Source organism: Chiloscyllium plagiosum, unplaced genomic scaffold (genome assembly GCF_037043375.1).
Source record: "Chiloscyllium plagiosum isolate Xiang-an unplaced genomic scaffold, Cpla_swu_hap1 HiC_scaffold_28, whole genome shotgun sequence".
NCBI classification, from domain to species: Eukaryota; Metazoa; Chordata; class Chondrichthyes; order Orectolobiformes; family Hemiscylliidae; genus Chiloscyllium; species Chiloscyllium plagiosum.
This window is the reverse complement of record NW_028270166.1, coordinates 49881985-49895565: the sequence shown is the minus strand read 5'-3', so window position 1 is coordinate 49895565 and position 13581 is coordinate 49881985. Positions and strand designations below refer to the sequence as shown.

Below are 13581 nucleotides of genomic sequence, written 5' to 3'. Positions count from 1 at the left end.
CGATATGATAACAACATTTAAAAAACATTTGGATACATACGTAGATGGCAAGGATTTAGAGGGATATGGACCAAATGCGGGCAATTGGAACTAGCTGAGTGGGCACCATGGTCACCAAAGCGCTTGTTTCCATGCTGTATTAATCTATGACTCTATATCGTCTATATAAAACCATTTTCAAAATAAAGACACAAGTCCCCTGATGCACTAATGTACACGTTTATATTTTTTTCTTTTGAAATTTATATACATGGTACTCAGTCATCCTGCAACTTGGCTGTCTTCTTGTATTTGATCACAATTGTCTTTACCATTAAGCATATACTCAGTTTTGTATTTTCAATTCCCAGCTCCAAAGAGCTTATCTAAACTATGAACTACAGTCCCACTATGAATCCTTACTTCAGACTATGAAAGTTTGAGGATCTGAAAATAATGATATAAATTTAATGATCTTCTTTATATCCATAAGACAGAATCCAAACCTGAAAAATGTGAAGATTTTGATTTCATTCACTTTTACCCCTGTAAAGTGAAGCTCCCAACTGTGTGAATTTTGAATCAAAATGTCCAGAGCTTTAATTGAAATGTCTACAAATTCTTGACTGCCCAGGTCATCTCCTTTAATAGGTAGCAGTCAATAGAAAAGTTTTATTCATTTTAACATATGTACTAAATAAGGTTGCCAAGTTGCAATGACAGATAACCATGCTGAAATATCATGTCAAAATAATAACAAGCAATCTGACTCTAAAAAGGGCTGCTCGAGTACCAAATATTCCAGGATACACAAGCTGTTTAGCAAAGAAAATAGGAAGGGTGGCAACAGCGATTAAGGAGTGTACTGATGCATTAGAGGGAGAGAGGATGAATGTAAGTCAGTCCTGGAGAGGTTAAGTTCTGAATCTATTCAGTGCTATGAGGTCATTTTATATTTAATACTGCTTGGAGGACTGAAGTTTTGAATGTTTGCAGAAAATTGATTTATTTCAATCTTTATGGAAATACCTTTAAAAGAGATCATTGGAAATCTTTGGGAGATCTAGCTCTGGAAATGAGGTAGGTCAAGTGAATTAAATATCAATCACATCTAATGGAGTACTGTATTGAGGAGACAGTGATCCCAGTACCATAGGTTCCTGATTCTGTCCTTTTGCTTAGTCCACACATTCTTCTTAGCATCCACAGTTCAATATTACCCTGTTGTTTGTTCCTACTGCTAAAGATTCTGCACATGGCCAGTCTCACAACTGTCTTGGAGATTCTTCTTTTCAGTTTCAACAATATGCTTTTATTCTATAACTCTTCATTGCACTTCTCCCAATTACTCTAACCAGAACTAATCTGTGACTCCCTCATGGGTCTTCACTACACTCTGGGTGATGAATTTCAAAGATTAACAACTCTCAGAGAAAAAAAATCCTTCCTGACATATAGCAGCTAAGATTTAATGCAGGGTAAGTATAAAGTGATTAATTTTTGTTGGAAAAACAAGGAGATAAAATAATGGACATAATTTTAAAAGAGATAGAGGATCAGAGGAACATGGGATAGATGTATACAAATAACTGAGAGTGGCAGAACAAGTTAAGAAAGTGCTGAATAAGATGTACAGAATCCTGAGCTTTACAAACAGACAGTACAGAAGTGAAGAGTTGTCATGATTATATTGAATAGTATTTTCAAAGTTTAGTAAGATAGCATTGTTGTAGATTTACAGCTCAAAAAGTGCAGGTGGGGAACATAGATTGTGATAGCGGAGGTAAAAGTCAGTAACAGAGAAGGTTTGAGGCTAAATGTAAGATGGTCACAACCTAAACAAGATTCCAAACTTGCATAAAAGTATTCCCCTCAGATATGATAGCAATATTCCAGTCTTGGATAAGCTTCACTTGAATTAAATATCAAACAAATCCTTAGAATATTAAAGGGGGTCAAAGTTTTGCCAGTGCATGCTAATTTTCTGGTTGATTTTTATTCCTCCCAGTTCAGATAATCCATGTGGTGTACTGCCCATGAAAGGTAGCCACACTCAATCTCACTCAGTGGCCCACAGCTAAAAGGCGGACATGGGGAGGCGATGCCCTCGTGGTAGTATCATTGGACTGTTAATCTAGAGACCCAGATAACGTTCTGGGGACCTGAGTTCAAATCTCACCAAGGCAGAAGGTGGAATTTGAATTCAAATTTTTTTAAAAATCTGGAATTAAGAATCTAGTGATGACTCCGAATCCATTGTCAACTGTCAGAAAAACCCATCTGGTTGACTGATGTCCCTTAGAGAAAGAAATTGCCATCCTTACCTGGTCTGGTCAACATGTGACTCTGGACCCACAGCAATATGGTTGATTCTTAACTACCCTCTAGGCAATTAGGGATAGGTGATAAATGCTGCCTAGCCAGCAATGCCCTCATCCCATAAATGACCTACAAAAAACAAAGACAATGCCTAGCCACTATTCATCAGGTGCCATTGGTGATTTGGCTGGGACGTAGGTGTCATTGTTTTAAGTCGAGTTTAGCCCACACAATGTCTATGATCACAAGTACACCAACAGAGTGAATGCATTAAAGTTTATGCAGACAACATACATACCTGGACTTCATTTGTTTTCTGTCGGATGGCCTCTTCTTTCTCTCGGATGTCCTGTTCCAGTACATATTTCTCTCTGTAACAAAGATACCATCAAGCATTCTGTATACATTTGATAAAACGATACTTGTTTCTCTATTGTGTATTCTTTTTAAACAAGACATACTGGCTAATTAGAGATAAGGAAGACTCAATAACTCAAAAACAAATACTTCAGAAATTCAGGTTGTGAAAACTGAGATCAGTAAATCTATTAATTGCCGAAATGACATCAGATACTAACTATAAAAGCATCCACAATCCTTCAGAAAAATAACATGATTTGGTAAAGCCAAAGAGTTTTGAAAATTAATTCCTATTTAATAAATCTATTAAGGAGTTTTTGAGTTTGTAACTAGCAAAGTAACTAAGTGGAGGACCCAATGGTTATAGTAAATTAGAATTTCAGAAGGCATTCAATAAAATGTCACAAAAGTTGTTATTAAAAAAATAAGGGATTGGGGTAATATGCATGAATGTAGGATTTGTTAAAATACAGAGAATAGAGTAGAAATAAATACATTATTTTTGAGATGCAATTCAGTAAAGTCAATTTTTAGAAATGATCATGAGAGCAACTTCCACAAATTTTCTGATGATACAAAGCTAAGTGGGAAACTAAGCTGAGAGAAGATAAAGGTTGCAAAGGGGAACAGACTGGTTAGGTTATTGACCAAGAAGATAGAGCATAATGCGGGAAGGTATGAAATTATTTGCAAGGTTTTTTTAAAAAGGTGAGAAGCTAATAAGGATGAGATCTGAGAATTCTTTAACAGAATTCTTGTAAGTAACAGGAAGTTAATATATAGGCACAGCAATTAGGAATGCTGGTCAATCAAGCTACAACTGGTAGGTTACTTTTACTGAAAAGGATTGAAGTAAAACAGGAAGGAAGTTTTGCCACAATTTCTTAGGCTTTTGGTGACGCAAAGTGCTGCACACAGCTTTGCCTTGCCTACAGAAGGATGTACTCGCCTTAGAATGCAGTAACATTTCTAGGAGAAGGTGACTGTCATTTGATAACAGATTGAATAGACAAGGCCTATATTCCTTAGAATTTAAAAGAATCAGAGGTGGGATCACTGAAACATAAAAGTATCAACTGGCTTAACAAGGTAGATGCTGAATAAAGAGTCTAAAACTTGAGGGTTGTTGTATCAGAGTAAGGAGTTTGCCAATGGTAGAGACAAGTACAATTACAACATTTAAAAGACATTTGGACAGGTACATGAACAGGAAAGGTTTAGCGGATTATAGGCCAAATGCAGGCACATGGGACCCAGTTCAGTTTAGCACACCTGGTCGGCATGGACAAGTTGGATTAAAGGGTCTATTTCCATACAGTGACTCTAGAACTTTATGAGGAGAATGTCTTCACTCAGGGTGCTGTGAATGTTTAGAATTCTCTATACAGAGAGCTATGCATTCTTCATTGTTGAATAGATGAGGTCAAAAGATATTTGGGCACCAATGTAATAAAAGATATGGTATGAAAAGTGTTGATGAAATGCAGAGTTGATGCAGTTCACACTGAACATTTTAAATAGGTGAAGTAAGTTTAGTTTAGATCTTTTGAATAGTGAGGTGGTTTAGGGAGTCATAGCTTTTGCTCCTGCTCCTATTTAATGTATTTCAAGAAAAGGAATGGGCCAGCCTGACCCAATCTAGCCAACATAAAATCCTAGTTTCACAGTATTTGTTAATGCTGAATGGTTTTGCACAACAAGGAACAGCTTTTCAAATGTCATTCATATCCAAAGAATATATCACTCATGGAAAAATTTAGTGACTGGTGATTCTACCACACAGAAACATTGCACATTTAACAGTGCTAGCAATATTCCATAAAAATATTCTACACAAATATTTGAAAATGAATGAAGTAATCATAATTCCTATCACAAAACATCTATTATTAAGCATTTTAATATATTAACATGGCCTACATTTTAAAAAAAACTGCTGCAACTGTATATCTTCAACTGGTGAAACTACCCTTAAATATCCATGACATGGCAATGGGTATATGTGGTGCTGTGCTGTTCTGTTCTGGCACAGGGTTGACAGTGAGATAATACTCCAACAGGAAACTGGAACAGAGTCAATCCCATTGAGTTAGGCACAGGTCACCAATGACAGAAAAGTCCTCAACTACTACAAACGAACCAATTTGACACAGAGAAGATCTGGAAGGTCTGAGATTTTTACCACCCACCTGTGGATGGCTTTACAGATCAATACCTCAATTCAGTATGCCTGATGAAGAATTAGCAACAGGTTTACAGGTGCATATGGTAGTGAGTTGCAGTTTTAATTAAACTCCTGCAGCATTCCAAAATGGAGTGATAATTGCATTACATCTTTGAACCGAGTTAAGTTAGACAAACATGAATAAGCTTGGATGTGTGTGTGTAGGTGGGTGTGGATCTGAACCACACCCAATCTAGTCACCATAGGAGCTACATGTTTGACATTTACCCACTCCCTTTCAACAGTGCACCCCTGAATACAATTGGGCATGCTTGCATTAGCATTTCAAAACAGAATGCAACAAAAAAACATGTTTGTTTCCAGAGTGCAAACATGGCAACCTACTGTGGGTCATGTGGTTCACACCACACTGAAACACAAGAGCAACTCAGTCACTTGTGGTTTCTGTGGTTCTCAAGCTCACAGAACTCATTTACAAGAAACTTTATATGAACTATATATAACTACCAATCACCAGAATCCAGTCATGGTATGTTAAAATTAAAAACACTTCTCAACTGAAATGAACACTTGTTGGCTATAGTTCCACCAGTCAGGGTCAGCTCAAAATTTTCAGAGTTTCTAAGAGATATAGGGCATACAGCTAAGGATAAGGTCTGGCTGCCTCAGTATTAAACTGTAAATGTTGGCTGGAACTATCCACTTCCTTCTGACCAGTCCTTCAGTAACATGAAGATTGCCTAGTGCTGTGGGTGGCAATGTTGAGAACAGATTAACGTACTTAGGAGCTGACTGCCCCAATAGTTCCTTCAAACCCAACTTCACATTGATGCTAGGCACTTGCAGACTTGCATCTATTTCACTCCAAACAGCAAGAAGATACCCTTTCATACTGCAGTACAAACTCAACAAACTCACAAGGAACACATATATTCCAGCACATAATGCATGAGTACATACAGTGTAGCAAAAAAAATCTTTAACTCCCATGACACCCAATTCTGATCTCCCATATTCATCCCCACTAGTTTATAACTCCAGTGATTATCATATTTGCTGGTGCAAAATTAGCTATTGACCAGGACACGATCTAGTATTCCCACTCAAATAAGTGGAACGGCACAATGCCCTCAATGGATGTATCTGCAAGTAACGTGTAAAGCAATATTTTAAAAATTCCTTCATGGTGTGTACACGCTAATGGCAAGGTCAGAATTAGTTGCCTAGTCCTAACATGCCTTTGAGGGCAGTTAGGAGACAACGACATTTGCTGTGTGTCTGGAGTCACATGCAGGCCACAGCAGGCAGGGATCACAGACTTCCGTTTGCAAAGGAAATTACATACTTTCCAGGCTGTAACAACAAAGTCAAGTCAAGAGTGGTTTTAGTTGTCAATTCTACCATTTACAACTGATACAGTAAAAGTGAGACAGTGTTCCTCCAGGACCAAGGTGCTACATGGACAGCACAAACTACACAGTCACACGCAAGACAGCACAGTAATTCCTGACACCTCAAGACAACAGGCACAGTGGTGTATATATTACAGTGTAATAAAATAATACAATTTATAAAACATTAATAAAGTAACGTGGTGAGCACTCAGAATTTTTAATGCAGGGGTCATGATTCCACTATTACATTGCCTGCTGCCACAAAATTCAAACTTTCATACACAAAGAATGACCATTTGATTAGTATAGCAAAATCCATGAAAATGAAAAATAAGCACTTGTAGCAAAGGAAATGGAGAGCGTGGGAGAAGATGAGTGAAACACTTGATCTCACCTACACTCTGGCCAAGAACCTCTGATTTTGAGTTAGATTTTAAACAAGTCAAAGTCACTGAGTGGTAATGTGCTTTTCTTCTGCACAAACTAAAAATTTCAGTATAGTGCTATCACTTGTTACAATTTTCACTGATCTAATTTTCAAGTTTTCGACAAACTGCAATCACACCATTTTCTGAATAATGTAAACACTACAGCTTTACCTCTTCCTGATTGGATCATACTGGTGAACACAATATTATCTTCAAAACTGAATAATTATTGGTATTCATGAGTAATAACCAGTCTAGAATAAAACAATAAACAAAATCTCTGATACGCTGCATCCCTTAATATTTTCTTTCATGTACAACACGCAAGAATCACATGCAAACAAAACTGTGTTTACTTTAGGTAAACAATACTGTATGCATCAAGCTCCTGATGATTTTGCAAACTTTATGGTTGCATTCATTTTCCAGTTTGAATATTTGTTTTGCATAGCTTTAAGACAAAAAAAAATCAGGTGCATAAACTACATGCCTTTATGGATAATCTTGAAAACAAAACAAGTTATTATTAATCCTAAAATCATAGGCTTTACCTATAAATTGATTAAAGGAAATTGGTTGCACTTTAGCAAAATATTTTGAATGGAATAAAACAAGTTAATGCTAACCTTCAGAGAGGAATGGTGTTAAAAGGAGTTCAATGGCATCATTAGCTGCATATCAAAACATTGGTATTTCAAAACATCAAAGCATTCATAGAAAGAGGTGATGAAAGACATTTTCAGATCGGGAAAAGGAACAAGTGGATAGATTGTACATAAACAGATGATGCATTTTCTCCACAGTATCAGGACTGTTCAGATTAGATTAGATTAGATTATTTACAGTGTGGAAACAGGCCCTTCGGCCCAACAAGTCCACACCGACCCACCGAAGAGCAACCCACCCAGATCCATTCCCCTACATTTATCCCTTCACCTAACACTACGGGCAATTTAGCATCGCCAATTCACCTGACCTGCACATTTTTGGAATGTGGGAGGAATCCGGAACAACCAGAGGAAACCCACACAGACACGGGGAGAATGTGCAAACTCCACACAGTCAGTCACCTGAGGCAGGAATTGAACCCGGGTCTCTGGCGCTGTGAGGCAGCAGTGCCACCGTGCCACTCACTATATCACAATGATCTTGGTCCTTTACATACCAATACATTATCATTAATTAATGAACATCATAAGAATAAAGAAGTCCAAAGATGTGCAGGTCAGGTGACTTGACCTTGCTAAATTGCCCATAGCATTCAGGGATGTGTAGGTTGGGTGCATTAGTTGGGGTACATTTAGAGTGAAGGGGAATGGGTTTGGGTGAGATACTCTTGTGGATTCTATGTCTTAATATATTAGAATAACGAGTTTGGTGCAGGGGACACTATTTCAAGAGGACTAACTTAAGCTCTTGATATTATTTGGGTTTCAATAATGGTCATCTCTCTTTCTTGAAGTAGAAAATGTTTGACTTGCTGTGTCTTTCCAATATTTTTGATTTTAAACCTTTTATGGAATGGATACACGTGCAATATATATTCCAATCCACCACTTTTGCATTAATGATACATAAATAAACTCTCGTCTACCTTATTTACTTCTATTAACATTTCACATAAACTGAATGCTACCTCCCAAACACCAACCAAAGAGGTCAGTTAAATTAGTTTGTCCTGAATTTACACAGTGCACCAATGTTGCTCTGAAGACTACAAAACAAATCAGGTTCATCGCATCAGGTTAGAACAACTTGAAGATGCTTCAGACATTCAATTAGTGAAAAGAGATAAGTTCAAAAAGAGAATAATACATAAATTTGAAAGAAATTATAATATCCAAATAGATGAAAATACATTGGTACTTGTGCTGCACTGGGGAAAATGATTCTATTTCCTAATGCTGCTTCTCACTATGTCAGAAAGGAAAACCTGACAACAGTGGGCATTAAGACATAATTGGTGTCACAACCTTAAGAACGATTGCCATATTAGGTGGTATCATCGCTTGGCTTAATGTAACATGTATTTTCATTTCAAACTAAGCAGCGAATAAAAATGTACATTTTAATTGAAAAAAAAAGAACGATTGCCAAAAATCAAAGTTTCCATTTCTCGACACATGATCAATGAAGAAAAAGGGAAGTACTCAGCATGTGTTAGAAAGGAAGGGTACATGCAAGCATACAAAACAGCAGCAGAATTGGGCTATTTGATTTGATTTATTTATCGCCATGCATATCTTGTTATAAAAAGAAAGCAAAAAGCATTGTATAGCATTGCCAATCTCTGGTGCCATTTTAAAACACAGAAAAAATATTGAATATAAAAGCAGAAAAATGAAGACAAAGAAAACATGTCCAACTTTACATTCCTTCATGTAAAGTGCTCCATCATGGGCCATGGGCCTGGTGGCTAGGCACGGATGCCCTACACAGTGCCACTACCACTGGAATGAAAGTTGCCACTCTTCAGCGGCATCTCATCTCCACCAGCACCCTCACACCATGTGCCCTTGCTGGACCTTGCCAATGCAGAGCCACTAATGCTGCCCAGTATAGCCGAAACCTGACTCCACCAACATGAGTCTGTTTTGCGCCCACCTCACTAATGTAGCTACTTCTGATGCCACCTGGTCTTATACTGGCACAAACTCGCCTCCTTCGCCACCCCCTTGAATCTGTGCTGGATGAAGATGTCACCAGGAATCCAGCCTCGCCCCCATCACAGCTGCTGAGTCAACACTGTAGAAGCTGCCACGAGTCCGTGCTGCTGTACCTACTCGAGTCTGCACGACTAGGCCCACTCACCGCCAATGCCATCGCCACAACTGAGCTCTTCAGCAAGAGATGAATAAAATAAAAGAGAAGAAAACAGGAAGAGAAGAAGAAAAAAAATGAAACGAAAACAAAAGCAGATGGAGTGGACAAGCTCCAGGCTCAGACGCCCTATTCCACCACCATCTTACCAGAAGCTATTTGGCCCTTGGAACCTATGCAAACTCCACATAGACAGTCGCCAGAGGCTGATCTGTTCATGTTCAAATTCCACATTCTCATGCACCCAGATAATCTGTGACATTGCTGCCTGACTATCCACGTATGCCTTAAAATATTCAGACGAAATTTCAGAATACTCAAATGCTTGCTTGTTTTTAGTGAATTATTTCAACAGAATTCATCATAAATCAAAGACTATGGGACAGCTCCAAGATATCATGGAATGTTTTATAAATGAAAGACTTTTTAAGATTAGATTCCCTACTGTGTGGAAACAGGCCCTTTGGCCCAACAAGTCCACACCGACCCTTCGAAGAGTAACCCACCCAGATCCAATTCCCTCTGACTAATGCACCTAACACTATGGGCAATTTAGCATGGCCAATTCACCTGACCTGCACATCTTTGGACTGAGGGAAGAAACAAGAGCACCCGGAGGAAACCCACGCAGACACGGGGAGAATGTGCAAACTCCACACAGTCAGTCGCCCGAGGCTGGAATCGATCTGGGACCCTGGTGCTGTGAGCCACCGTGCCACCCACTTATTATTTATTTTAAAATCCTGAGGAATGTTTCTACATTATCTCCCCAAACCTTAAAAATAAAAAGGTGAGCAGGACAATTCAATGGCTCTTGAAAAAGATGCCACAGACTGAATGTCCTCTCAGAATGTGCCAACCATTTGAATTTATTATGAGATGCAATTCTGAGGAAACACTGAACTTTTCTTGCTATCACAGAAGGGGGCTCTGAAATTTCAAATTTCTTTATGACACAGAATAACAAAATTAATATTGATAGCCTGAGCATTCAGAGTTGAAAAGTGTGGTGCTGGAAAAGTGCAGCAGGCCAGGCAGCATCCGAGCAGCAGGCGAATCGACGTTTTGGGCATAAGGCCTTCTTCAGGAATGAGGCTGATGTGCCAAGTGGGCTGAGATAAAAGGTGGAGGGGGGGATTTGGGGGAGGGGCGCTGGAAATACGATAGGTGGAAGGAGGTGAGGTTGAGGGTGATAGCCTGGAGAGGGGGTGGGGGCGGAGAGGTCGGGAAGAAGATTGCAGGTCAAGAGGGCGGTGCTGAATCCAGGGATTGGGACTGAGATAAGGTGGGGGGAGGGGAAATGAGGAAGCTGGAGAAATCTACATTCATCCCGTATGGTTGGAGGGTTCCTAGGCGGAAGATGAGGCGCTCTTCCTCCGGGCGTCGTGTGGCCAGGGTCTGGCGATGGAGGAGGCCAAGGACCTGCATGTCCTTGGCGGAGTGGGAGTGGGAGGGGGAGTTAAAGTGTTCAGCCACGGGGCGGTTGGTGCGGGTGTTCCAGAGGTGTTCCCTGATTCGTTCCGCAAGTAGGCGGCCTGTCTCCCCAATGTAGAGACCACATCAGGTGCTGAGGATACAGTAAATGTGTGTGGAGGTGCAGGTGAATGTGCGACGGATATGGAAGGATCCATTGGTGCCTTGGAAGGAGGTGAGGGGGGAGGTGTGGGCGCAAGTTTTGCACTTCTTGCGGTGGCAGGGGAAGGTGCCGGGAGTGGAGGTTGGGTTGGTGGGGGGTGTGGACCTGACGAGGGAGTCGTGGAGGGAGTGGTCTCTCCAGAATGCTGATAGGGGTGGGGAGGGAACTATATCCCTGGTGGTGGGGTCTGTTTTGAAATGGCGGAAATGACGGAGGATGATACGATGTATCCGGAGATTGGTGGGGTGGAAGGTGAGGACCAGTGGGGATCTGTCCTGGTGGCGATTGGAGGGGCGGGGTTCAAGGACAGAGGTGCAGGAAGTGGAGAAGATGCGGGAGAGCATTGTCGACCATGTCTGAGGGGAAATTGCAGTCTTTGAAGGAGGAGGCCGTCTGGGTTGTTCGGTATTGGAATTGGTCCTCCTGGGAGCAGATGCGGCGGAGGCGAAGGAATTGGGAATATGGGATGGCGTTTTTACAGGGGCCGGGGTGGGAGGAGGTGTAATCTAGGTAGCTCTGGGAGTCGGTCGGTTTGTAGTAAATGTCTGTGTTGAGTCGGTCACCCGAGATAGAAATGGAGAGGTCGAGGAAGGGGAGGGAGGAGTCTGAGACAGTCCAGGTGAATTTGAGGTCGAGGTGGAAAGTGTTAGTAAAGTGGATGAACTGTTCAACCTCCTCGTGGGAGCACGAGGTAGCACCAATACAATCATCGATGTAGCGGATGAAAAAAATGGGGGATGGTGCCAGTGTAGCTGCAGAAGATGGACTGTTCCACATATCCGACGAAGAGGCAGGCATAGCTGGGGCCCATGCGGGTGCCCATGGCTACTCCTTTGGTTTGGAGGAAGTGGGAGGATTGAAAGGAGAAGTTGTTAAAAGTGAGGACCAGTTCAGTCAGTCGAAGGAGGGTGTCAGTGGAAGGGTACTGGTTGGGTCGGCGGGAAAGGAAGAAGTGGAGGGCTTGGAGACCTTCGTGATGGGGGATGGAGGTGTACAGGGACTGGATGTCCATCGTGAAGATAAGGCCGGGGCCGGGGAAGCGAAAATCATGGAGGAGGTGGAGGGCGTGGGTGGTGTCCTGAACGTAGGTGGGGAGTTCTTGGACTAAGGGGGACAGGACAGTGTCGAGGTATGCCGAGATGAGTTCGGTTGGGTAGGAGCAGGCTGAGACAATGGGTCGGCCGGGGCAGTCAGGTTTGTGGATTTTGGGCAGGAGGTAGAAACGGGCGGTGCAGGGTTGTGGGACTATGAGGTTGGAGGCAGTGGATGGGAGATCCCCTGAGGTGATGAGGTTATGGATGGTCTGGGAGATGATGGTTTGGTGGTGGGAGGTGGGGTCATGGTCAAGGGGGCAGCAGGAGGAAGTGTCCGCGAGTTGGCGTCTAGCTTCAGTGGTGTAAAGATCAGTGCGCCAAACTACCACTGTGCCTCCCTTGTCTGCCGGTTTGATGGTGAGGTTGGGGCTGGAGCGGAGGGAGTGGAGGGCTGCACATTGTGAGGGTGAGGGGTTGGAGTGGGTGAGAGGGGTGGATAGATTGAGGCGGTCAATGTCGCGGCGGCCAATGTCGCGGCGGCACCGATCTTTACACCTGCTTTTCATTTGCTCTGCACAGTATGTTCTGCAGGTTCAGTAGGAGAGGGTCATCACAAGATTCCACTGGCCCATGTCGCTAGGTTGCCTGAAACTGAGCATGGGGGACTTTATTAAGCAAATGGACGAGGTGAATTATGTGGCCGGTGGATTCAAAGAAAGGGAATTCATGGAATGCTTACGGGATGGCTTTTTGGAACAGCTTGTGATGGAGCCCACAAGGGAGCAGACTACTCTGGACTGAGTGCTATGTAGCGAGCCAGACTTTATAAAAGATCTTTAGGAAGGGAACAATTAGGAGGCAGCGATCATAATATAGTAAAGTTCAGTCTGCAGTTCGAAAGAGAGAAGGCAAACTTGGATGTAATGGTGTTACAGTTAAATAAAGGTAATTGCAGGGGTATGAGAGAGGAACTGACAAAAATCGACTGGAAGCAGAGCCTAGTGGTGAAGACAGTAGAGCAACAATGGGGGGAGTTTCTGGGTATAATTGAGGATACAGTACAGAGGTACATCTCAAAGAAAAGATAAATTACTGGGGAGTGTCGGGAAATTAGACTACCATGGCTGACGAACAAACTCAGGAAATGCATCACAGAAAAAGAGAGAGTCTATAAAGTGGCCAAGAGCACTGGAAAACCAGAAGAGTGAGAAAACTACAAAAACAAACCGACGATAACAAAGAGAAAAATAAGGAAGGAAAGGATGAAATATTAAGCTAATTAGCCAGTTATATTAGAAATTATAGTAAAAGTTTCTTTCAATACATAAGAAACAATCAAGAGGCAAAAGTAGAAACTGGGCTGCTCCAAATTGATGCAGGAAGGCTAGTGATGGGAGATAAGGAAATAGCTGAAGAACTTAATAAG

General features: G+C 41.5%; 1 protein-coding gene across 14 annotated transcripts in view; it reads right to left on the bottom strand.

Annotated features, from left to right (window-relative positions):
* Window positions 1–13581, bottom strand: part of eps15l1a (epidermal growth factor receptor pathway substrate 15-like 1a) — a 395032-nt gene that overhangs the window by 207707 nt on the left and 173744 nt on the right. For all 14 annotated transcript variants that reach the window (XR_015751883.1, XM_043720767.2, XM_087976202.1 and 11 more), the window contains one exon: window positions 2597–2669. Coding sequence is in view for 13 of the 14 variants with exons in the window: in XM_043720767.2 (XP_043576702.2) it covers window positions 2597–2669 (73 nt within the window). In the remaining variant the exon portion in view is untranslated. The remainder of the gene's footprint in view (window positions 1–2596; window positions 2670–13581) is intronic.